Here is an 11,783-nt window from a genome sequence, read left to right as displayed (position 1 = left end):
TGAAAGCTGAGCCCACAACACACACACACACATAGTCATTCTACCTCCCCTCCCGCCCTGGAGCTGGCTCCCATCCTCTAACCTGACTTCCCACCTCGCCAGCTGGGGGAAAGGGCTCTCCCAGTGATGTCAGTGAGGAGTCCTGGTTTCAAGTTTGTCCTACAGCCAATCCTTCCTTTGTGTCCCAGTAAGTGATGCCTCTCCGTTTCAAGCCTCATTTTCTCTAATTTTCAGGATTGTGGGAGGAAAAGGGTAATCAAGTCTATTAAATAGTGTGAGCTACTTGGAGAAAGATCCAGATACTTGGATGTCTCCACCATTCTCTCTGCACTGTGCAGAGCAGAAGAGCTGCGCTCAGCCTCTGGAACCTAGTCTGTGCTGGGGAGACTGGGTAATCGAATAAAACTGCTGTGAGTGAATAAACGGAGGAATTTTTAAGATTCCTTATCTATTTTGTTGTATCTTTCAGAACAGCCCAGAAAAGAGAGTAGGAGCAGCGACATGGCTTCAGAGTCTGGGCGGCCCCTGAGTAGGTGTCCTGCTGCCCCTGGTGATGACTGGGTCTCTGCAGTGCGGCAGCCCTAAGGCAGCAAAGTCTCCGAGCCGATGAGGAGAAGGTGAGGGACAGATGACAGCCGTAGTTGTTAGGAATGAAGACCAACCAACACTGGCAGAATTCAAAGATAATCTTCCACCCTCCTGCCTCTCTCCCTGACACGCTAGCCAGATGAAGGAGTTTCCAAGAATGGTGTTTGATATATACAGTATCATTCCAAGGGAAGCTGGGGGAGGCTTCCTTGTGTCCTTACTCTGCCTCCAGGACACATGCACAGCCCTCCCCTCCCCCATCCTGTGTGGCACAGGCCGAAGTCACATTTGCTTAACACGCACACACACACACACACACATTTTCTTTCTCTTACCCTCTGGCACTCTGAACAGCATTGGGAGTAGAAGCCATTCAGCGACAAAAATTGGTGTCTCAAATCTAGGCTCTCTGAGGATCACTGGATGCTAGTTGGATCCCCAGTCTCCGAGGGTGTGCTGGATTGTCCACACTTGTGTGGTGCAGGTCCGCAGCACAGGCTTATAATAGATGGAAACCTTCTTTATCTCCAGACATCGTTTGGTGGCCCTGTTTATGATGGCTCTCCCCTGGATGGGAAGAGAGACAATCAAGGTATTGAAATGCCCTAGGCGTGCCTCACCGCCCTGCGCCTACACTCTCTGCTCTGCTCACAGGAAAGCTAGGCGGGGGGAGGGGGGAGAGAGAGTGGTTCTCTGAAAGCCACCCAGAGGACAAAGGGAGCAAAGTGCATCTTCATGTCACCCAGAGCCTTCTCTCCCAGCCCCACGGTAACCTAATCATAGACCTGAGGTAAGCACTGCAGTGCTGGGTTCCTAGTTAGCGGCTGCCTCTCCTGAGATTGAGCATCAGGTCAGAGTGACTGACAAGACATGGATAAAATAAGATTTGTGAGTAGAACATGAAAGCTTAAAGAAAAACTAGAGGTCTTTAATTTTTTACTTTAATAAATTAAACATTAATTTTTAATGAAAATAAACCTGAAATTGCATTTTCTACTAAAGATATCATTAAGGATGTCAAAAACTCACATTAACTTCACTAGCTGCCAGATGCTCAGACATGCTTTGCTTGGTGACTACTATTGACAGAATGCTCTCCACCTGGCCAGGCAGCCCATTCTTTTGTAGGATAGTGTAAACCATTAGGCTGTTAGAAATTCCTCCCCTGGCCCATTATGTTAAGTCAAAGTCCTTGACCTCCAATAACTGGTCTTAGTTCTGCCCTCCTGTAGACATTGAACAAGTTCACTTCCTCTTTCTCATGAACACAGCATCATTTTTTCTCTATATTCGCCTCTCCTCTACCTAAAGGTCTGCCAATCTTTTATTTGTTTACAACCATTTCTTGAATATTTGCAATGTTTCAGCTACTCTGTTAGGTGCTAGAGAAAACAATACACAAAACCCAGGCCCTGCCCTCCAGCCTACAGTCTAGTGATCAAAAGAAGCAAGTGAGGAGGCAATTAAAACAGACAATGAGACAAGTGTAGAAGAGGGGTGCTGATAGCACATAGAGAATTCAGAGGAACATTTTGCATTTGGCTGGGTAAAAAGGTGAAAGGAGAGAAAATAACACCCACAAAAGTGCCTCAGATAAGTGGAAGCATGGCCTTTCGTAGAATTATATATATTTCCATACAGTTGGAGCTTAGAGCAAAAAGACAGGACTTACTCCCTTCCTCCTTTTCACTGATGTTGTCTAGTTAAGAGAGACTTAACCTAAGATCCAAAACCCCTTTGAAATTGTAAGCAAAATTGTGCCCATAGTTGTATATGTTTTTTCTGGAGATAGTCCATTTCCATTCTGCAGCAGATTTCCAAAGAGATTATGAGTTTGAAGTTAGGAATTTCTGAGTTAGATTGTCCATATCCTTTTATATGAGGTTCCTGAACCTCATAAAGTACCAACATACTCAGAGGTATGTCCATAGACAAAGCATTGCCTCCCTCCATCAGGACATCACAGTCCTGCCAGTGTGGTTTAATAGACTTGGTCAACCAAGTCCCTCATGCCACTGTCATGTAAATCTGCCAGATTCCCTCTACCTTGTTCTTGCTCAATTGATGTTGAAGTTAAAGTCGGGACTTTTATATAGTCCCTGTCAAATTTCAGCCCAGTGCTCCAGACTCTCTGCTTAGTATTAACAATAAAACTGATCACAATGGCTAATCTATAATAATAAAAGTATAATATGCTAATTAGACCTAACAGCTAAACAACCTTCCGAACATCATTCTGGATGACCTTCTGGATGAAGCCGCAGCTGCAGGGGCCAAGGCAGAGGTGGCTACCATGGTGGGTGGAGGCTGAGGCTGAGGAGGTTAGGGGTGATCAGGCAGGCATGCAAGCAGCTAGAGGTGATCAGAGGGGCAGGCAAGTGGTTAGGTGCAATCAGGCAGGGTTACAGGCAGGCAAATGGTTAGGGCTGATCAAGCAGGCAGGCAAGCAGATAGGGGCAATCAGGCAGGCAGGTGAATGGTTAGGGGTGATCAGGCAGGCGAGCAGTTAGGAGTCAGTGGTCCTGGATTGTGAGAGGAATATCCAACTGCCAGTTTGGGCCTGATCCCGCAGGTATATCTGTGAGATTGGGCCTAAAGCAGCAGTCAGACATCCCCTGAGGAGTCCTGGATTCCAAGAGGGTGCAGGCCAGGCTGAGGCACACCCTCATGCATGAATGTTGTGCACCAGGCCTCTAGTATTTATTAAATACTTTCTATGTGCCAGGCACTATGCTAAAATGCTTTACACACATTATTTCATTTTATCTTCCCAACCTATAAAGTCAATACTATTTCCATTTTATAGATGAGGAGACTGAGTCTCAGAGAGGGTAACAAAATTGCTAAATGTGCTGAAACCGGTTTGGCTCAGTGGTAGAGCGTCAGTCTGCCGACTGAAAGGTCCCAGGTTCGATTCCGGTCAAGGGCATGTACCTGGGTTGCGGGCACATCCCCAGTAGGGGGTGTGCAAGAGGCAGCTGGTCGATGTTTCTCTCTCATTGACGTTTCTAGCTCTCTATCTCTCTCCCTTCCTCTCTGTAAAAAAATCAATAAAATATATATTTTTTAAATTGCTAAATGTAACAACTATGCTTCAAACCCAAATGCTTACCTGTTAAGCTATAACAGATTCCAGATTTTTTTTTTTCCCCCTTCAACACCCCACCTTAGTCAACAGACTCAGTGTTTCACACCCAGTTCCCTGTTTTTGGTGTTTTCCCTACACAGTGTCACAAACTGAGTCTTTCTAAAACACTACGAAATCAAATATGAATCTCTCAGATTATATTTGAATATATCTATCCTTTAAAAAGTACACAACTCACCGACTTAAAATCCCAATATATATGTAGTCCATTTTTGGCTGCCTTGGAACATGGCTCCAAAGTAGGATTCTCCCCACTGCCAGGGTCTGTCAGGCAGTTGTCCTCAGCCACTGCCTCTGAAATCAGTCCCATGTACAACTCCCCAGTTAGACGGTAGTAGATTTTCTAAAAGACAGCAAAGGGATCTGCTGTAGGCACAGTCTGTGGAGAGACCCTTGACCCAGATAGTGGACATAAAGACTGCTATGGGTCCTGTGGACACTCAGTCACCAGGGGGAGCACTGAGTAACATGCACTACTCTGTGTTTCTTTCTCCCACCACCCCCAGTTGATTTTAGGGAGAAGACCAAGCATGAGGTGGGAGCACTAGCTTGCCTCTTTCCATGCAGGGAGCCCAACAGAATCATGGCTTGCATGGATGAGAGAGCTTATCTTTGGGGCTGGGGGGAAACGCAACTGAACTTCCTAGGGTGTCATCGGAAGCCTCCGCTATGAGCTTGTTGTCAGGAAACCTTTCAAATTCTCAATCTGACCCTCCCTTGCTCAGTGAGTTCGAACAAGTAAGTTGTTTTGTGTCACAACACTTTTTTTTTTTTTCATTTGTCAAGTGGAAATGCTATCTAGCCTGCATCCGTCAAGAGGTTCCTGTGAGGGCAATATGCAAAGTAACATGATAAATGTGAATAGTCTCAGGGAAAAAGAAGTCCCCTGCTACACCTCCCACTTGGTGCCAGATCTCTCTATCCCCTGGAGGGACTCCCATTCCACCAGTGACTCTCTAGCCCATGTTTACTTCTCTAAGGAAGAAGCCAAGGTAATGCCAGCTCTCCACCTTCCCACACAAGGAGCAATGGGGATGGGGGGGGATGGAGGGAGGCAGTGGGAAGAAGGAAAAAAGAAACTGAAGGTTTTGTCAATGAAAATATTAGCATGGAGAATGAATGCAACAGCTCAGAGCCTTTCCACCTACCCTACTCATATCTGAAATAGAACTGTCCTGCCATAACTTTTTAATGAACTTTGAAGTGCTTAGTTAAAAGTTCAGGTTGGGGTTTCACCATGACACATTACCCAGGATTCCGAGCTCCTGCCTTCCTGACATCTCACACTGAGTCAAAATCTGGCAACAGTTGCTAGGGCTGAACCTCAACAGACTCATCCTGTCAGGGCAAAGAAGATTGTGGAAGATACCTGTGGACTGTATTCATTACAGAAATACATGATGGGGGTCTTGCCTGTAATAGGGCCCCGATCCAGGCAGTCATTTTCATTTAGTGAGTTTTTTATCTGAAGGAGCAAAACACATGACAACATGATTGGAAAGAGTCTGAGAAAGAGAGCACCAAGCCTCCCAGACCCTGCATTTTCTCCAGTACTCCAAGGTACGAGGAATTACCAGCCAAACGTCCAGCAGTTTGATATCTTGACAGCAATTTTCTAAGCAAATTTCTAAGACAAATGCTGAAATGAAGCATTGCTGTGATCCCCACTTCCTGGGAATACCTGCACACCAGGACCAGCATTTATATAAAGAAGTGACACCATCTCAGCCTCCTTCAGGTGGGTGAGACCAAGCACCCTGATTGGCTGAGAAACGGGAGAGGCAGAGCAAGGGCTTCCAAGTAAAGGAAGTGGAGGCAGAGAGAATGAAAGGAGAGGAGAACTGGGAAGTAAGAGATAACAGGAACTGAGAGGACCCAAGGGCAAATCACTGAGGAAGGAGTTGGGGGATAGGAAGAGAATCTTGGATGGGATGGTTTGGGAAACCCTTTTCTGGGTAGTCATGTGATTCAGGTTTCATTGTCTGTTACAGTCAAATATTTAAAATCTGAAATGCAATTTCATTATACGTACTCTTCCGTAGCCTACAATGTTGTGGATTGGCTTCAGGGCTGGATAAACATTTTTCAGATACCAATCAAACGTTTTACATTTCAGGTTTTCCCGGAGTGCCATTCTGGAAGAAATGTTTCCATAATCTATTCCAGAGTTCTGTAAGTAAAACATGGAGTGTTTCTGTGTAAATAAAATATGAAGTGTTTCTGTGTAATGTTCTTTGCTCTTCAAAGGGTGTGGATGATGCCTGAGGGAAGGGGGTATTTTTCTGATGGCCCATAAAGTAACCTTGATAATGTATAGTTTTCTGGGGAAAGTAAAGAAAGCTTTAACCTTAGGAATCACCTTTGGTTTCAAAGACACTTGCAAGGCCTGTGTAGTGGGGTCACTCAGGTTTCTTTCTCATCATTAGCAAGCTAATGCAGACTGCTCCTGTTAGAGATCATATTTATATCAGTAAAACAGAAAATACTATTTATGATGGCCAGAAAAAGGCTTTCAAAAGGAATATTCTGGCAGCAAGATTCTGATGGTTAAATGGCATTTTCTAAAAGTGATTGTCTGTGGGGAATTAAATTGAAAGAATGTTTGAGTCCAAAGGCACAGTTCAGAAGCAGAAGATAGCAAATCACCCTGACCTCTGGTGGCAGGAACAATGTGCGGCCTTAGCCAAGAAGGTCATCCGCATTCATGTGCATCAACAGGATTATAACCTCTATTCCCACAATCTCACATCCTGCCTACCATGTTTATCCTAAGATAGTGAGTTCCTGATGTCCAACCCAGTACCATAAAGATTCCACCAGTAATGATGATGGATAAAGAACAAATAATGTAGAGAATAACTTGGTTTGAATCTTATCTCGGCCACTTACTACATTACCTTATCACCTTAAACAAGTTTCTTTCAATTCTCATGCTTCAGTTTTTTTTTAATCTGTAAACTTAGAATAATAAAAATAAAGCTACCCAAGGAAGAGTCTGCACTTGCTTCCTCCCACAACCACATCAAAACTACAAGTAAATTGTAGAACAATCACTCTTGAGAACCACCTGAAGACTAGCTCACCAGAACTCCTTTAACTAAGGATATACAGAAGAAGGATATATAGAAGGAAGAAAGGGCACAGATGCAAAATGGGCTGGCCCCACACCCACATGTGGTGGGTAAGACCTTCTCAGCTGTGAAGGTCCTCACTGAGGAGTGAGGGTCCTCACTGAGGAGTGAGGGGTCCTGGCTCACACCTCACTCTCCAGCCTGAAGAACCAGTGCTAGGAATAGGAGTCCCCACAATATCTGTCTGTGAAAATCAGGTGAGGCAGAGGGCTGCTGTAGACCAGATATTCTTTTAAAGAACCCGAGCAAAGACTCACTCGCTCACACTTGCCCTAAGCTCCAGCAAAGGAACAGCAGCTTGGAAAACACCAGGGACATATGGGGAGAAACTAAATTAACTGACTTCAGGGAGAGGGAAGGAGGGGCAGCTCTCTCATGGACAGAAGTACTGACAAGTGCCATTATTCCTTTATTGAGCCCTCTCCCTACACAGCAGGCAGACACATGTATGCACTAGATCTGAATCTCCATCAGCCTGGCTAACCCAATTGCCCCTCCCTGGTGATTCCCTGAGACCTTACCTCACTGAACTCTCTTTCAGCATGAATCTCTTTCCAAGACTGTTTCTCACAGACAACCAACCTTGGCCTGAGCTGTGGACTTTCCTAAAATCTCTCAAAGATTTACAAACCCCAAACAAGCAGTGGGTAGCCTCTGTATGTCCTGTACCTCTTGCTAATCAGCTCAAGCTTGGCATGAGTGGCAGTCACACTCAGTCCATAGCATAATCGGTCCCAGATGCCTCCAACCCAACAGAGGGAGCTACCAACCACCGATCATTTTGTAGTTCCTACCAGGTGGCCCCAGGCCAGGCAGGCAGCAGCTCACTTTGGCTAACACTGGAGCTCTTCTCAAGAGGCCCCAGAAATAACACACCCAGTGGCCAGCTTCAAACCACACCAGAGCACCACCCAATTAGTTCCACAAATGACACACTAAAAGGGCAAATTCAGCAGTACCAGAGTCCCAAATGAACCCCATCCTATGGGTCATTCACACACCAATAGGTGGTCTGTTGTAGTCATGGTCAGCCTTCACACCCAGTCAGCTTGGGGTCAATCTCACCCACTGATATGCCAACAGAAATCAGGGCTCAGCTACAATAGTAGGGCACACACAACCCACTTAAAGGACAGCCCTGGCACACCCATCTCAGGTGACCAGGAAGACTGTGCCACTGAACCCATTAAGACACCTACTATATAAGGTGACCCTCCCAAGATTGGGAGACATAGCAGATCTACCTAATACAATACATAAAAACAAGCACAGGAGATAGTCAAAAGGAGGAGGAAAAAAAAAATATCCCAAATTAAACAAGACAAAACTCTAGAAAAAGAACTAAACAAAATGGAGGCAAGCAATAGAACTACCAAAAACCCAGCAATTCCACTTTTGAGTTTTTATTTGAAGAAATCTAAGACACTATTTTGAAAAAAATATATGAGCCCCTATGATCATTGCAGCATTATTTGCAATGAAGTCTGAAAGCAACCTAAGTGTCCATTAATAGACAAATGGGTAAAGGATGTGGTACATATTCAATTGAATATTACTTAGCCATAAACAAGAATGAAACCTTGACATTTGTGACAACATCAATGTACACAAAGGGTATTTGGGCTAAGATAAGTATGACAGAGAAAGGCAAGTATCACATTATTTCACTTCAATGTGGAAAAGAAAAACCAAAATAAATAAACAAGTAAAACAGAAATAAACTCATAGATACAGAGAACAAACTGATGGTTGCCAGGTGTGAGGGGGTTTGGGAGCTTTGTGAAAAGAGGGAAGTAATTAAGAACTAAAAAATGGGCAGTTACAAAATAATCACAGGAATGTAAAGTGCAGCACAGGGAATATTGTAATAATTATGTACTGTGCCAGGTGGGTGTTAGACTTATCACGGGGAACACTTGGTAAGTTATGTAAGTACCCTAGCACTATGATATATATCTGAAACTAATATAACATTGAATGTAAACTGTAATATAAAATTTTTTAAATAAATAAAATTAAAAATAAAACTTACCCTCTAAGTATGTTGTGATAATTAATGAATCTGGGACATAGTATTACTTCTTAAGTGTTGTGTCATTATCATCACACCATCTGGACTTTACCCTTATTCTTTAGAGCTGGGATGATACTTTTGCTGTATCCCTTCCCATTTCCCACCAATACCACAACCTCCTGGCCCTATTCAATGCCATGACAAACCTGGATTGGTATATTCCAAGCCAGGTAGACCATGTATTTGTACTCATCCATCCAGATTTCGGCCACTCTGAGAGCATTGCGCTTCATGGCAGAAGTCAGATCCAAGGCATAGGGCTTGTGATGTCTCTCTATGTGAGCAATCCGGGAGCAGGGCAAGACCTCAATTCTCCCTCCACACTGCCACACCTACAAGAGAAGGGGGGAAAATCATCTGGACAATCTTGGCCCCATGGCCAATAAGTAGCATTGCTTACGGATGCACAGAGACCAACATTTTGGAGCCATTTTTTAAATAATGTAAATTCAGTCCTCCCACTTGCATCTTTATGTTACCTCCCAAACCATTTATCTAAAACAATCTTCCTTAGAAGTTCACCAACCTTCTTCTCTCCTTGGTTTCAGACAGTTCCAGAAATCCTACCCACTTTAGGAAGTCTTTCTGAACAAACCAAAGGAAGGTCTGTTGTAGGAAGTCACCACTTGCCAATACTTTCATGAGAGTGCACCAAGGAACGCGGAAGGCCAATGGATCTAGCACGTTGGCAGGGCTGAAGCTAAGCACTGATTGTTTGTGTTGAGATAGTGGTGGCTCAATAGCCTCCAAGCAAATGTTTACTGGACCTTACTGATCTTTACTGATCTTTATTGACCTTGGAGACAGTTTGTCGGCTACCTGTTTGCCGTGCTTTACCGAGGGCAAGATGTTTTTTTTTTTTGTTATTTTTTTAAATCAATCTTTATTGTTCATATTATTACAAAGGTTCCTCATTTCTTCCCCCCTCCACCAGGTTCCCGCCTCACCCTCCGCCCCCTCTCCATCCCCCATTGTCCTCATCCACAGGTGCACAGTTTATGTTCAGTCTCTTCCTCCCTCCCTTTCCCCGATAGTAAATCCCTTTTCAGATAGTAAATCAGTTACTTAGCATTTGCTAATATCAATAATACCTCCACATGCCCAATGATACACTTCCCACAAAAGACATTTCCAAATAGGTCAACCAGCCTCATCCAGGCCCCACCCAAGGCACTCACAGATCAACACCCCAGTGCTATACTAACTCAACACATCCAGATCTAAGCCTTCATCACTTGATTCAGCAGACCCTCAAGTTCCCGCAAAAGTTTCCAGCCATGTCTGAGAGGCAGCCATGGGGCAGGGGCAGGCGAGGAGCGAGCTGTTTCGGGCCTGGCTGCTCGGGGCCTGGCCTCTGTTGCTCTGGTTCATTCCACAACCAGCTGCTCCGGGTCTGGTCACTGCCGCTCCCGACCTAGTTGCTCTGGACTTGGCTGCTGCTGCTCCGGGCCTGGCCGCACCCAACCCGGCTGCTCTGGGCCCGGCTGCTTCAGGCCCGGCCGCTCCGGGCCTGGCCGCTCCCAGGAGGGCAAGATGTTTATCTAAAACTAAATAAAAGCAGACAGGACCCAGTTTCCGTGTGTCTCTTCAAGAAAGAGGTTCCACCTGGCCCCCAATGCCTTCTAAATTCATATTTCTTGTATAGCATTTTCATTTTTGCATCAGCCCCTCCTTCAGATCCTAAACCCCACTGCAAAGGTCATGGCAATCTGTCCTTGCTCATTTATCCTCAGGAAAAGTGCCAATGTCTTGAGGAGCACCAAGCCCTGAGCTAATCACACTGGAGTTAGTGTCCTATGACCCTTCCTGGACCTGCATGCCAGATATTATGCACAGGTGGTCCACATGATCTATGCCTCCTCATCATACCCTTCTTTGCTCCTCTCCCCTTGAGTGTGGGTTTGTGATCTTCTAGCCAGTAGAATATGGAAAAGGTATGTACACAATTACATGTGTGTGATTACATTACATAAGATTGTAGTGTCCATCCTGCTAGGAGATGCATTCTTTTACTGGCTTAGAAGAAGCAAGCCACCAAGTTGTGAGCCACCATACGAAGAGTGCAAGAAACTAATGGTGGCTTCCAACCTGAATGCCTCCTCAGTCTGGAAGACTTCAAGGAGCTGAATGCTGCCAACACCAACATGAGCCTAGAAGCAGATCCTTCTTCAGTCAGTCCTAGCTAAGAACCCAACCCTGGCCAACACCTTGACTGAATATAGGCATGACCATCTGACAAGTGCTGAACAATGAAATACAATATACACAATTGCAGGTAGAACTGGTTAAAAAAAAAAAAAAAAAAAAAAAAACCGAGAGAGAAAGAGCATACTCTCTTTTTCCCTACTTTCTCTTCCTGCTAACTAGAATATGGATGTGATATTGAGTGAGGCAGAACCACAAGATGGGAAAGTCTTGGTCCCCATCATCCTGGAGCTGCCATCTCAAACCTGAACCACTTTTGTTCAAAAAGTTATGGAAGAAAACAAATTAATTTCTATTTTATTTAAACCTCTATTATTTTGACTTCTGTCCCAGAATCCAAATAAGAATTCTAATTCATATCTTCATAAATTATTTCAAATTATTTATTACATTTTAACTGTACAATCATTCTTATGAGATAGTTAAAACAAGGACACTTTTCTTCATTTCACCAGTGGAAAAGCTGATCAAGGCCACCAGGCAAAAAAGTAATAAATCTCTCTGCTAGAGAATGGTTGTGGCTTAATGGAAAACTCAGACAGGGACTCAAAGTTCATTTGTTAACACAAAAATGTGGGATCTTGATTGGGTCCTAAAAGGGTGCAATATGTGGTCTTCAGTCTCAATTGGAAAGAAA

The 11,783-nt window shown here is 44.4% G+C and overlaps 1 protein-coding gene across 1 annotated transcript in view; it reads right to left on the bottom strand.

Moving 5' to 3' along the window:
• Positions 1–1,014: 1,014 nt before the first annotated feature.
• The window catches only part of GALNT8 (polypeptide N-acetylgalactosaminyltransferase 8), a gene marked incomplete at both ends in the record, with an annotated part of 55,459 nt that continues 44,690 nt past the window's right edge, over positions 1,015–11,783 (bottom strand). The window contains 5 exons of the mRNA XM_084878243.1: positions 1,015–1,155; positions 3,915–4,079; positions 5,106–5,201; positions 5,769–5,906; positions 9,088–9,273. Coding sequence (XP_084734369.1) covers positions 1,015–1,155; positions 3,915–4,079; positions 5,106–5,201; positions 5,769–5,906; positions 9,088–9,273 — 726 coding nt within the window. The remainder of the gene's footprint in view (positions 1,156–3,914; positions 4,080–5,105; positions 5,202–5,768; positions 5,907–9,087; positions 9,274–11,783) is intronic.

Source organism: Pipistrellus hanaki, assembly GCF_964339955.1.
Source record: "Pipistrellus hanaki genome assembly, chromosome: 3".
Classification (NCBI taxonomy): Eukaryota; Metazoa; Chordata; class Mammalia; order Chiroptera; family Vespertilionidae; genus Pipistrellus; species Pipistrellus hanaki.
This window is presented reverse-complemented; position numbering and strand designations above follow the sequence as displayed.